Consider the following 14,846-nt stretch of genomic DNA (forward strand, 5'->3'; position numbering starts at 1 on the left):
ATGGGGCCACAAAAGTTGCAAGCTCCAGCACTTTGATAAGGAATGTGAGAAACACTGACTGAATTCAAGAGACAAGGCTCTGTCATGTTAAATGTTTATTTATCCATGTCATTTGTTACATACATGTATTTTGCATTGTTTTCTGCATGTAAAATTGTAACTATTGTCTATAAAAATGTTTTTTTGTTAATATTTTGGGGTATCTGGAACTGGAATGGATGAATTTAATTTACATTACGGATTCAAAACGGATTCAGTTTTCATATGATTCAGTTTTTGACCCATTTGAACGGATTAATAACAAAAACCAAGGTACCACTGTGGATACACTGACTGGCCACAACATTAGGTACAACTGCATTAATGAGATCCAGTGCAAGAACTGATTCTGCTGTTGCAAAGATAATAAGGATCACTTTTGGCTAAGAAAGGCAGAAGAAGGGGAAATTGAAGAAAAATGTGGATGCCTTTTTTAAGATAAGAAATTGAACTAAGGAATGAATTGATATGGAATAAGATCAATTCAGATTTAGCACACAGACACACACACACGCACACACGCACACACACACACACACACACACACACACACACACACATGCACATATAAGCAGGGGTCAGGCACTGCATGCAAATATGAGGACAACTTGGAGTGCCCCCCTCACATCTGAAGGTGATTAAGTCTCCTGTGCTTATCTTCTGATAAGCACACCAAATGTGTGTGTGGAATATATATATGTGTGTGTGTGCGTGTGTGTCTGTGGGCCTGCTTGACCATTCTAACACACACAGACACACACACACACACACATACTGCAAAAGAAAGATATATCACCAGCTCGCACAGACCAGACATCACTTAGACAACGCACTGGCGAGACATGACACGCAAACACACCATGATGATGATATCACAGCCAAACATACGCGTCTACACACACATACGCCAATAAGCAGCTGCTCCTCATTTACACGACAGATTAGCTTTGCTCCACTAAAAGAAAGATTTGTTTACTTGCACCAAGAAACGACATCACGAGTATATCACAACTTGCAGTGTGGATTTTCACATAAGACGATCAAAGAACAAACCTGTAAGCTTCTTTTTGACGATGAAGAAGAAGTGACACTGAAGTCACACGAAGCAGAATTGTTTCACTTTACGAGTTCTGCGTTTACAGTTTAACAAAGTAGAGAGCCATAGACAACAACACATGAATTTAAGTTAGCGGTAGGACTTTTAAAAAAAAGCTTTGTGATGAATTCATTGTATTTAATCGCATTTTAATTGAACAGCAATAAGCTTGCTAACGTTAGCTCCATGCTCGCTGTGACACGGTTTGCATTAAGGTGATTGGTATTGTATTGAAGTTCTTCAGTCTTCGGTACGCAACGCATCTTGTGCGTCAGTGTTAGCCGTGTACAGTGTTCCCTCTCTACATCACGGTTCACCTTTCGTGGATTCGCTCTTTCGCAGATTTTTTTAAGTGCAATTTTGCAGGGTTTTTTTTTTAACAGCATATGAACGCGTTCTGTTTCGTTGTGGTGCATTCAAGTGATTTATCGGTGCGATGTTGCATGTGTCTATTGTTGTATTTACTACTGCAACCAGTAGAGGGTGTTGTATACTCATGTGACAGTTGAACAGTGTCCAGACTTGTCCAGTTTATTTCAGTAAATATAGAGACACACATTCCTGATTGGGTAAGGGAGAACCTGCCCATTGTGTTTTACGTTCTGATTGACTGTATCCCATTGTCCGTCAATCTCCGTCGTGCAGGACTGCCTGTTTCCTCTTGTATGATTGCTAGCTGCTAGCAATCATACATGCTGAATGAAGGCAGAAGTTACGCGGCTGTAGGGCGCCTGGAATACTGTAAATGAATCTTCGGTTGATGCAGGACAACGAGGAAGAATACGTTTTAACGAGGATACAAAAACGCTACAGCCAACTGCGCCAGAACAAATGACGATCAGAGGAGTGAAATATGCGTGAATCACTTCATTTCTTGTATCCAATCTCGTAAGCTCCTTCCATCCACCTTCTACCTCTTATTCGAGATCGGGTCGTGGGGACAACAGCCTAAGCAGGGAGGCCCAGACTTCCCTCTCCCCGGCCTCTTCGTCTGGCTCCACTGGGAGAACACCAAGGTGTTCCCAGGCCAGCTGTGAGACGTAATCCCTCCAGTGCGTCCTAGGTCTTCCCTGGGACCTTCTCCCGGCTGGGCATGCCCGGAACACCTCACCAGCGAGGCGTCCAGGTGGCATCCGGACTAGATGCCCGAGCCACCTCAACTGGCTCCTCTCCATGTGAAGGAGCAGCAGCTCTGCTCTGAGCTCCTCCCGGATGACTGAGCTCCTCACCCTGCCTCTTAGGGTGAGTCCAACCACCCTACGGAGAAAACGCATTTCTGCCTCTTGTATCCGTGATCTCGTTCTCTCGGTCACGACCCAAATCTCATGACCACAGGTGAGGGTGGGAACATAGATCGATTGGTAAATTGAGAGCTTTGCCTTCTGGCTCAACTCTCTCTTCATCACGACGGTCCGGTACAGCGACCGCATTACTGCAGACGCTCCGCCGATCCGCCTATCGACCTCACGCTCCAACCTTCCCTCACTCGTGAATAAGACCCTGAAATACTTGGACTCCTCCACCTGGGGCAGGATCTCACTCCCAACCCGGACGGAGCAATCCACCCTTTTCCAACTAATGAATGGATGGATGAGAAAAGTTCCGCCTTGCCTGGAGTACAGGAATAGAAAAATGTGATTAAATGTGTTATTTTGTGTGTCATCAGTTAATTGGAATTAACGCGATAATGTCCCAGCCAAGGCTTGGTCAACCTCCATTTCTGCAGAACAGCTTTCTTGTTGACCCATTTTGTGGTCCCTGAAACAGGCCTTTTGATATAATTCTGAAGTGCACATTATTTTTCAGTTTTGGGTAACTTTACCTTTTTGTTTAACCTCTGGCACTTCACCACTTACCTTTGTACCATTTCAAACTATTCATTGGACTTGAATGACTTGAAATTTAAGAAAAAACTGGAATAATTGGGGTGTCCTACAACCTTTGACCAGTAGTGCAGTTGTCACTGTCCATTTCATAGGATCAGATCCTTCACATGTTCAAAGATTCCATCTTTTCCCTGGTTGATGTTAGCAGCCTTTGAGCGGTCAATGTTGATTTGCCCACTTCTCCACTGAGCGCTTTACGATGTCTACTTTCACTTCACTTTTCAATTTTGCTTTCCTTTTCTGTGACGCACCGCCGTCAGAAGAGTCTGCCTCACGCTTGGGAGACATAATGAAGGGAAAAAAGTACTAACTAAAAAGTGACGTCCTTCACTTTAGCGCTGTGCATATTCGTCCTCCTACGTATTCTTCACACATGTAGCTAGTTCTCTTTTTCTTTTTGCAGAGTATTAACCATTTACGGGAGTTTGTCGTAACCACCAAACGTCATAACACGAGGACCGCCTGTATGAAATGATTCTGAATATCCGGATAGTGTGTTTTGATTCTTTGCAAACTATCTCGCCACTCTGCAGTTTTCTATACACACACTCACACACAGGAGGGACTGCAGTGTGTGTGTGTGTGTGTGTGTGTGTGTGTGTGTGTGTGTGTGTGTGTGTGTGTGTGCGTGTCTGTGCAGGCAGACAGGGCTAGCGCGTTATCCTCTTATCCCCACTGTTGTGGAATAGAGAGGCAAGCAGCTGGAGGGACTGCAAGCAGCCTGATAATGCCTGCGCTATTTTCTAACCCGCCATCTTAATCTTGTTACTCAAATGGTTGTGAAGAGAGAGTCATGAATTTTAATTTCTCACACACACACACACACACACACACACACATGCATACTTCCCCCCCGTCTTTTGCACATGCATAAGCAGTATCCCCACTGCGTCCAGTGCTGCCTTCCTCACCCGAATCTTGTCCCCAAGCTCCCCAAACTTCATCCTGCAGCTCCTCCATCACTTCCTTATTTACCTAAGCCTCCCCTGCATCCTTAGCTCTTTCTTATCTTATTTCACAAGTTTACTTTTGTTCACTACAAAAGAGAAGTATGTTATCCATGAAGAGTAAATACATTATTCATCCTTGAAACATACAATTTCTTTTTTAAGAGGGGCTGAGGTGTTTTGCTCGAGGGTAACACTCAGGAAGTGATTCAATGACTATCCAGCAAAAAGTGTCAACTTTATTACTTTTTGGTACGGAAATGTACCAAAATAATCGGCTGCTCATCTAACTAGGTACTAACATAATCTGGTACGCGTATCAAAGTAGCAAGATGCCAAAAAACATTGTTAGGAAAACAATTAGTTACCACAACACAGGAATCAAATGAATGTGGTGCTCAGGTAACATGGTTTGATGTCCCTAAATAACCAAGTACCAAAAAACAAGACACCAATGTAATTGGGTATCAAAATAGTACTGAAATACTTAGGTGCCAAAATCTGTGCTGGCTAAAATAATCAGGTGCTAAAGTAACTTGTTTCAAGATACCAAAATGATCAGATGCTTAATCAGGTAATAATAGATACCAAAGTCATTGGGTGCCAAAATAATTTGGTACTAAAATAACCAGGTACCAAAACACAAGTATCAAAATAATCTGGTACTAATACTAATACCAATGACACCAAAATATCTGAGCTCCAGAATAGTCTGGTACTTAAATAAGCAGGTACCAAAATCTGAGTGTCACAATAATCTGGTACTAAAGTAACCTGTTTCAAGGTACTGAAATAATCAGGTACCAAAATAATTGGCTACTGAAATAATCTAGTACCAAAATAACCAGGTACTAAAGTACCCTGGTTTAAGGCACTGAAATAATCATGTACCAAAATAACCGAGTACGTAAATAATCCGATACTGAAATAACCGGCCACCAAACTAAGCTGTTACCAAATACCGAAATAACCAGTCACTGAAGAAAACAGGTGTCAAAATGTACCAACTATGTACCGGGAAAATTCAGGTATTTGAAGAGGGGACCAAAATCCCAAGTAGAAAAAATAACACGGGTACCAGATCTAAACAGTTACCAAAATAATCATCATGCCAGACAACTGGGATACCAACTGCAAGGGTACGGTACTTTAAGGTGGAATTGACCACACTACTACTACAATCTTCTTCTTTGTTTCATTTATTGGCTAACTAGACTCTATAGGGCTCCTATACTCTCCAGCTATTTACTTAGATGAAACTGCTACCCGCCTGCACACCCCAGCCAGGCTAGGATTTACCCCTGTAAAGCGAACTGTGGTGACCTAACCTGAACTGGACCACTTTGGCAGGAACTTGTGTTCCCATAGAGACCCATCCCATTCAGCCCCCCCTCGTGTTCCCTGCTCCATTCCCACCTTGTCCACTTCCTCCCTGATGGAGATGGAGGCCACACAAGAGAGAGGCTTGTGGTGAAAGTGGCACTAAAATAAATGACTTACACCTTGGAATGAAAAAAAAAAAAGAAAGCGAGAGAAAAGGTTGGGGGGTGGGGGGGCGGTTTTGAGAGCCGATTTAGGCAGCCACCCATGAAGCTGATTAGGCAGCCTGCGATCAGGAGGAACAGCTTTGCTTGTTAAACTTTTCACCTCTGCCAGCTCTCTGCACTCCTCACCCCCTCCCTCACCTTTTTTTCCCTTCCTGCCTCCTTCCCTTCTTGTATCGCCTCCTTGCTCCTTCCTTACGCCTCGCAGCATTTCAATGCTGCTCAACATGGCGGGCCAACATAGAGCTTTTTTGGGAGGGGGCGGTGGTAGAGGCAGCTGCCCCTCCACGCCCATCAACCTCCTTTGGGCCTTCGTCGTCTTCTCTTTGGGAGGGGTCACAGGTTCAACCGCTGGCCGGCGCCTGGAGGGGAGATAACACACATGAAAGGCGACAAGGGTGAGGGGGAGGGGCCACAGGGCAGAGGGAGGGGCAGCAGATTGACATGAAGATGTCTTACCTGGAACTGTCTTATTGGAAGTGTGTTGTCCACAATCTAGCCTTGATGCAGGACCGTTTAAAAGTGCGTTTATGAAGCCCTACTGGGAACATGCCGTGTAGTGTGTCTGCATGCTAATGACCTGCGCTGCTCTCCAACAGAGTACGTGTCTCCAAGAAGTCCTATTGTGTACTTTATCCGCTTTTTACATTGTAACACACTGTAACTCTGCACTTGTCCAATAGACGCCATGTACTACATACAACAACGTGACATTAAGGAGTGGGACAGGATATTTGCTGGAGAAAAACAAGCAAAAAAGACCTGCAGCTCTCACGTCTGTAGCTGACTGACGGATCGTTGGCTGCATTTAGGATGTGTTTTTTTCCTAATATTCTCACAATCGACCACCAAAGTCCCAAAGGTTGACCAGCAGCTCGCGATTGACGGGTTGCTGACCCCTGACCTAACATGTCAGGTACGTTTTTAAAAAGGTAGTGTAATTGAAATCATAGCATCTCTTATAAAATAAAGAATGTAAGACATGAGGACAGCAATGAATGACTTTCCTGGTAGGCTACTCTTTCACCAGCCGTGTTACGCGCATTGTTAGGCATTGTTTGGAAAAAAACGTTTACTGAATTAACAAAATCTTTGTTTACTAAATATCAATATATGTTCCGACGTGGACACTGTGGCTTGTAGATCCGTGCAGCCTATGTACGTGCACATGTTCTTTTCTCTTTAAATCGACTTGGCGCAGCTTCAACACCACTGTGCTGTGTAGTCCGGAGATCAGACGCTCTTTTTCAACTTTATTGCCGACCTTAACCAGCCTACAGCAGCGCTCAGTTCAACACCACATACACCATTTTGCTGTAGCACGCCACAAATATCAACACAACACTTCCTCATTATCCACCAATCACGGTCACAGCGAGCAAGTTGCATTCGTGAACAGCGGAAGACATTACAACTCAGTTTGTTGTTTTGCACATTCCCTGTGCTCTGTATTGCTGCTGGTTTGGCTGTGACTATTATGGTAATTTGTTGATTTTTATTTCATCTTGGTGAATGTACGACTTTATCATTTGATTTATTTTCTTGAAGTATTTCAATGACTTCTCTGTTCAGCTTGCTTGTCACAAACTTTCATAAAAACAAAAAGGCATTGTCTCAAAAGTGGAGCAAACAAGTGAGGGAGATGATTGATTTTTCTCACGTTTTAGTGCTCATAAACACACTCTAGGGACAAATATGATGACTACAACATCAACAAAAAGTCACTTTTGTATCATAGGGGATGCAAAACTGTCATACATGTGTAAAGTATGTAAGTTAAATGACGTGTAAGTTAACCCGCATCCATAGTAACACAGAAACAATACAAGGTTTTAGGCAGAGGTGTCCAAAGTATGGCCTTGGGGCCATTTGCGGCCCGCAGCACATTCTAAAAATCTAATGTAAAAAAAAATAACAACAGCAACAACAACAATCAGTACTAATCTAATAAGAATAAAGTCAATATATTAAGAGAAAAAAGTTGTAATCTAACAATAAAAAGTCCTAATTTTACAAGGATAACGTCATAATATTATGGGGGAAAATAACGTCATTTTAGCAGCATAGAGTTTAAATAATAAAGAAAAAAGAGGTGTTTTTTTAAAGTCATAATATTATGAGAAACAAACAAGACAAGGAATAGAATAAACCTTAGGTTGTGGAAAAAGTTATTAGGTTCTTACAAGGATAAAGTCAAAATATTAAGAAAAGAAAATTTACAAGAAAAAAGATTAAATAGTTTGAAAATAAAAATGAGAAAATACCAGAAATGCAGAAATGGAAAAAAACGGCTATAATTTTATAAGAATAAAGTCCAAAAATTAAGAGAAAAAAGTCATATTCTAACCAGAGAAAAATAAACTGGTAATATTATGTGAAAAATAATGTAATTTATTTGCACAGAGTTGAAATATTAAAGGAAAAATATGCTATTGTTTTTTTCAAAGTTGTAATATTATGAGAAGCAAACAAAACAAAACAAAGTTTTAGTTTTTGGAAAATTCGTTTGGGGAAAAACTTATAACATAATAGGAATAAAGTCAAAAAATTGTGGGAATTTTACGACAAGAAACTTTACCAAGAAATGTTTTGAAAATTAAAAAAACAGCAAAAATTTGGGAAAAAAAAGAGCAAAGACCAAAGTTGACACTAATGTGTTTTTTCACTTCAGAAAAGTGAGATGCAGCTTTGTCTTGAAATATGCAGTATAAAACGTCTACAGGACATGTGCGGCTTCACAAAATATCAAAGGGGCCCTTGCATCCTTTCATTTTTCATGATGTGGCCCTTGCTGGAAAACGTTAGGACTCCCCTGGTTTAAGGCAAACACACGTGTAGATAATATATTGGTTTAAAATCATCAATATTACATGTTTTGCTAATTCTCCTGTGTTTTCTCCAGATGCTGCAGGAAGGCAAAGATGCATACGACGAGAACATCCACTACCCTGTGCTCATCACGCTCACCAAAGGACCTCAAGCGCAGTAAAAACATCATCCAATGTGGCCTCCTCAGCCGTACACACGGTGAGGAGGGTGACAGCAGTGGGTGGCATCTTTTCAACACTGTGATCCACTAGTGGTCCATATCAGTCACTACACTAGCACATTGTGGGACGATCTTCTGCATACACGTGCGGCCTGTTATGAATAACCCAGTCATATTTAATAACTGTATTGTTTTGAAATAAGGAACATTTTCCAGCGTTTGTATGTACTTGGGCATGGCTGCAAGTACACGATTTGACCACTGTGTCACCTGCCTATGCTGTACATCCGTGTGTGTTTAGCCCTTTACTCATCACTGTCCAAACTCTTCATCCTGTCCTCCTCCCATTGCCTCATCAGCCATTTTCCAGTTTTCCTGTCAGCTGGAGCTCCCTGCTAAGAACATATGAGGTGACGTCTCCATGGAAACTCTGCGTCACTTTGCCACTTGCCCCTTTTAGCCTCAGCGCTAGTTTAGTTTCCCGTCATTGTTGTGCCTTATGTGTCACAGAGGTTGCACTATAACCCCCCCAACAGGAAGCCCAACAGAGATGAAGCACGTTGACAAGTTCAGGGAACACGGGGTCATATGTGTAGACTTGATAGTACAGTACAGTTGGTAAAATAATACATTAACATGAAATAAAATCACAAAACGTGAGACAAAAAAACCCACACGGGAATGCCCCACTCAGTGATCCGTTTTTGGTGACTTTAGTGATCAAGATGCAGAGTAAAAATGGCATTTATCGGGGCGGCATGGCTCAGGTGATAGAGTGGTCATCTCTCAACCTGAAGATTGCAGGTTCGATCCTCCGTCTTCTCGTGATCGTGTCGAAGTGTCCTTGGGCAAGATACTGAACCCCCAGTTGCTCCTGATGCTGCGCCATCAGTGGGTAAATGTGCTGGCAGTGTTGAAGTGCTTTGAGTGCCTTGGAGGTGGAAAAGCGCTGTACAAGTGAAAGACCGTTCACCATTTATTTCTATCAGTGCATGTTAAGAATAAGTTGACCTAAAATGTTGACAAGTTAATAATTTGACATGAGAACGCATGATCGTCAAGCGGATTGCAGTGATGCAGACTCCGCATCGATCCGAGCTGAGCAGAAAGGCAAAGCTCTCAATTTACCGGTCGATGCACGTTCCCACCCTCACCTGTGGTCATGAGCTGTGGGTAGTGACTGACAGGACTAGATTGCGGATACGAGCGTCGGAAAAAAGTTTTCTCTGTAGGGTGGCTGGGCTCTTCCTTAGAGATGAGGTGAGAAGCGCTGTCATCCGGAAGAAACTCGGAGTAGAACCGCTACTGCTCCGCATTGAGAGGAGCCAGACGAGGTGACTCGGGCCTCTGGTCAAGATGCCTCCCGGTCAGGGCACATCTGACCGGTAGGGGGCCTCAGGGAAGACCCAGGACACGTTGGACTGACTACATCTATCAGCTGGCCTGGGAACACCTCGGGATCCACCTTGAGGAGCTCGACAAAGTAGCCAGGGAGAGGCAAGTCTGGGCTTCCCTACTTCGGATAGGCAGAAGATGGATGGATGGATGGATGGATTATTTTTACGGATGTTCGATAATATCGGCCCACCAATATTATTGGCCTGATAATGACATAAAAAGGTCATATCGGTTGATATCTGTATTGGGTTTTTCCCTATAAATAAAACTGCTGTATATATAGGCCTATGGGCTCCCGTACTTGTTGTCATAAGGAAAAAATATATAAGTCACAGTGGACTAGCTCACATTTATGTGGACTTTTACTTTTTTTCAATTCAAGACCAAGAACAAACATGTTCATGTCAGTCAGGATGAATTAACATTTAAAACCATTTTAAATTGTATGTTCAGTCATGTCCACAAATATCGGCGTGCCAAAGATGCCTTTATGGAACACAAGCAGATCAGCCCAGTCTATACAGCCATGGCCAAAGACGTATATTTGGACCATGACCGCACATACTCATATAAAGTCGCGCCTGACTAAAAGTCGCAGGACCAGCCAAACTATGAAAAATGTCCAAATTATAGTCTGGAAAATACGCAATATGTTTTTTAGAACTTTCAGTATGACAGCACTTCCTTTGGCAAAAAGAAGAAAAAAGATCATCTCCCTCCTGTTTCTTCTAAATGAGGACCTAACACTTCACTGTGATGCCTCGCCTGCCACAATGTTAGGTACACCTGCACAATCAATAACGCTCAAAAGTGACATTATTACCTTGGCAAAGAATACATAAATCGTGTTGGCTCTTAATGGAGTTCGCAGGTGTGCCTGAAGAAGTGTCCTGTGAGTGTATGTTCCTCACTGCAGCAATGACGGGACGGTCCATCGCAATCTTTGTGCTGTGAAAGTGGACCAGCGCTTACTGTGACAAATCTCTGGCGCCGCTGCTGCTCTGTCGCTGCGACGCAGCTCCCGCATCCGCCATCTTGCTTTGACTCCGTCCACTGTGAGACCCACCGTAACAATAAAACATCATGGCGTGCCTCGTAAATAGGAGGCGTAAGATGATGTAGTCCGGCAGCGTAACGTCATGTGTAGTGATAACTGCAAGGTCCACCATCGGCTTTGTTGTTCTAATGAGCTTTTAATGAGCTTGGTGAGTATCTGGATAAATGTGCGGATACAGGAAAGCACATTATTAGTATCAACTCCACTCTTTGCTCTTTTTCCCCCATTTTGGCTGTTGTTTTTTGAAAATGTTTCAAACATTTCAACTTTCTTCTTATATAATCTTCGTAAATTTTCTTTTCGTAATATTACGACTTTACTCTCGTAAGGTTTTGACTTTATTCTCATATTGTAGCTTTTTCCCCAGCTTAATATTCCAAAAATGACAACTGCATTTTGTTTTGCCTCTCGTGATATGACGACTTTTTAAAAAATAACACTTTTTCTTGAATATTTCATCTCTATGCTACTGTAATGACAATATTTTTCCTCATAATATTACGAGTTTATTGTCATAAAACTGCAACCTTTTTTCTCTTCAGAATACAACTTTTTAAACTTTATTCTAAATTGCAGCTTTGCTGTTATTTTTTTTAATTTTCCAACTATTTCAATTTTCTTTGTAAATTTTGTTCTCGTAATTATGCCCATAATATTTTGACTTTATTCGTGTTACGTTACCTGATTTTCCTAACTTTATTCGTTGTTTTGTTTCTCAAAATATAACAACTTTAAGAAAAAAACCCGCACCATTTTTCTTTAATATTTCAGCTTCATGCTAATGTTATTTTTCCTCATAATATTGCAACCTTATTCTTGCAAAATTACGACTTTTTCTTGTTAGACCACAACTTTTTTGCTTAATATTTTGACTTTATTCTTGTAAAAATTACTGCTGATTTGGATTGATTAGCTTTCTTGTTAAATTCTGTTTTTAGAATGTGCTGAGGGCCAATAAAAAAAACAGCCGTGGGCCCCGCTTTAGACACCCCTGCAGTGTAAGGTCTTTCTAGCATTGCAGCACATCCAATGGAGGACTTTTGCACAGTGCTTTGTTTAAGCTGTAGACTGTTATATTTAGTTTTTGGGCCATTTGGAGCCTCCTTTTCACGCGTGGCACCATCCATTTATCCAGTCATTCATCCATTCATCCAGTTATTCACTCACTCAGGGTAAAGTTGAAGCTGCTTTTCCAGCCTTTCACTGTGCCAACACACCAAGAGGATATTCATTTTGTGTTGCAGTCCCCACGTGACGGCCTTTTCTGCCCGCAACGTTTAGCCACTTCTGGATTATTGGTGTTGCGTTTGTGTGTATCATTTATGGATTTACGTATGCAAGCATTATTTCAGCAGAATTCAGTGGAACCTGTAAAGTCAAACACGCCCCTTGACCTTTCAGAATGTCCTGAAAAAATAAGAAGTTTTTGTGTTTGTGTTAAAAAAAGGTTTTGTGACGGTGATATTTCCGCTCTCATTCTAAATCGTGTTATCGCTACCATATGAAAGTTGCTCAACTTCTTTTTACACTCGTGTGACGCCTGTGCCTGTTAGTAAATGACAAGCGTGAGGCTCGCTAACGCAAATCACCTTTGTGTTACACCTGCGGAGCTGCCGGAGGTTTCATTGCATCCTGACGTTTTTTACGCGTGTATGATTTAAATAGAGGGTTTGTGGTGTGTTCATGACCGCGAATGTGGAGCAAATTCCAGATGTAAAGTCATCCAACGTTACCATGTCAGAGTCGCTTAACTTCTTTTTACACAACGAAATGTCGCCATAACGCTAAAATGTCACTCAAAACGGTAAATAAAGGTTTTATGGTGGCCACCGTTTGACCCTGGAACTGATCATTGGTATTCCCGTCATGTCCTGTGGGAACAGTTCCGTATCCCAGCAGATTCGGAAGGTGTCCAGCGTTCGCGTATCAAAGTTGGGCAACTTCTTTTTAACCTTGTGTGATGATTCAGAATGTTTAGAAGGTAAGTGGGAGGCTCACTGATCTTCAATCTTCCGCTGTGCTGTTTTTACATTTTAATGTCAACGGCGGGTTAGCTTCTGTCGTTCCGAGGCTGAACGGACTAGAGACGTGTTCGTGAGCGCGAGATGCATACTGTAATCTATGTGGTGTTGGAATTGCACTGCTGTTGATGCGTTCAGGTCACAATAAAGTCATAAAAGAGCGTCAGACTCTGTGGGGAGCTACACTGCGCCGCCTGCTGTCGTGGTCACAGAGAGGCGTGGCCTGCCGTGATGCGTATGCGTTAATTGCGCTAAAAAATGAAATCATGATTAACGAAATGAATTAGTTACCCCCGTTATCGCACTATTTTTGACAGCTCTAAAATAAACAAAAGCATTACTATGATGGCAACAGGTTGGCCCTGGATGGGATTATTTATATTTCCTTTATTTCCTGTGGGAAATTTTCTAAATCCCCCAAAAATTGTATACAAGTGTAAAAAGAAGCACCTCATAAGAGATTTAGTTCGACCTTAACGGTTCCACTGTGTTCTGAGTATCCACATGCGTGTGAACACGGCCTCTTGCAGCGGATGCGTTCATGCTGTTTTACCTCGCTCTTCATACGCTTTTTGTCATTGTTTTCCGGTCAATAAAAATAAATCCCAACATATTTGTCGTCTGTGGACTTTTTTTTGTCTTGGAGCTTTACACAAACAACCAAAAAATCTCTCGCTAATGTTTTTTCTTCTTTTTTTTTAACACCTCTTGTGTCCTTTTTATCAAGAGCTCCGGCATTAAACGCTTACAGATGTAATAATAAAGTTTCCTCAGGCCGCGATTGGCTGCGTTTGGCCTGTGTTTCAAACACAATGGCCTCCTGCAGGCTAAGCTGGTGCCAGACAAGCTAACACACACACACACACACACACACACACACATATATCAAGCCCAACCGTCTTCCCCTCCTCGGGAATAAAAGGGAGACGGATAAAGAAGGGAGGGAGGGAGGCGCACAGCAGCTAATCCTGCAGGCTCACTCTTCTGTTTATCAGTGAGGCGGAGGAAGGAGGAGGGAGAGTTGTCAGAAAGGGAGGGTCCAACGAGGCCTCCTGATCTGTCTTTTGATATTTTAAAGAGCTCTCCTCCCCTACATGCACCACTCCGCAGAGAGAGCAAGAGAGAGAAGACGGCACACAAAAAAAATGGCAAAAAGAAAGAAAACAAGAAGAGACAGCATGAAGTGAAACTGGATCGAAAGAAAGTGACTGAGTGGCCGAGTGGCGAGTGATCGAACGCAGGGAGAGGGAGGCAGAGTGCTCCCGACTCGACACAAGGGCCCCATTAACTTGACCACTTGCCCTTTGCGCACAAAGACAGGGCCGGCCCACCGCCACTCCCACCCAATTATCCGCGATTAGGCTCAGTGCACTGTGTCAAGATGGAGAGCAGGAGGACAGACGGAGGGGTAGAGAACAAGAACCGGAAGGGAAAAAGAGGATGGACCATGGAAGAAAGCATAGATGTCAAAATGGAGGAGGATAGATGGATAACGTTCCTTTCAGTGTCTATTAGCATGCAACCATTCAAGCATTTACTCCGTGTCGTCATATGATATCATTTTATCATGGCGATATCATGTGTTTCTTTGTTTCTTTTTAAATTCTATACAAAAACAAAACAAAACAAAAACATGACATCTTACGTACACAAAGTAGTGAACATCTTCGGCCATTCCGGTTCTTGTCTGGTGTAATGCACGCAACACACGTAGAAATGAAATATGATATCATATTTATACATATAATATACAGCATATCTTACAGAGCAAATATCATTTGTAATGACAAATAACATGCACGCAATTTTATTTTGTACAATTAAATGAATTCAGTCCTAATAAATTCAAGGTTTCTTGTACAAAACATA

The 14,846-nt window shown here is 42.3% G+C and overlaps 1 protein-coding gene across 2 annotated transcripts in view; it reads left to right on the forward strand.

Annotated features, from left to right (window-relative positions):
* camkmt (calmodulin-lysine N-methyltransferase) overlaps positions 1 to 13,590 on the forward strand; it is a 136,905-nt gene extending 123,315 nt beyond the window's left edge. For both annotated transcript variants that reach the window (XR_008573742.1, XM_054799446.1), the window contains exon 11: positions 8,415 to 13,590. Coding sequence is in view for 1 of the 2 variants with exons in the window: in XM_054799446.1 (XP_054655421.1) it covers positions 8,415 to 8,501 (87 nt within the window). In the remaining variant the exon portion in view is untranslated. The remainder of the gene's footprint in view (positions 1 to 8,414) is intronic.
* The last annotated feature ends 1,256 nt before the right edge of the window (positions 13,591 to 14,846 follow it).

Source organism: Dunckerocampus dactyliophorus, chromosome 14 (assembly GCF_027744805.1).
Source record: "Dunckerocampus dactyliophorus isolate RoL2022-P2 chromosome 14, RoL_Ddac_1.1, whole genome shotgun sequence".
NCBI lineage: Eukaryota > Metazoa > Chordata > Actinopteri > Syngnathiformes > Syngnathidae > Dunckerocampus > Dunckerocampus dactyliophorus.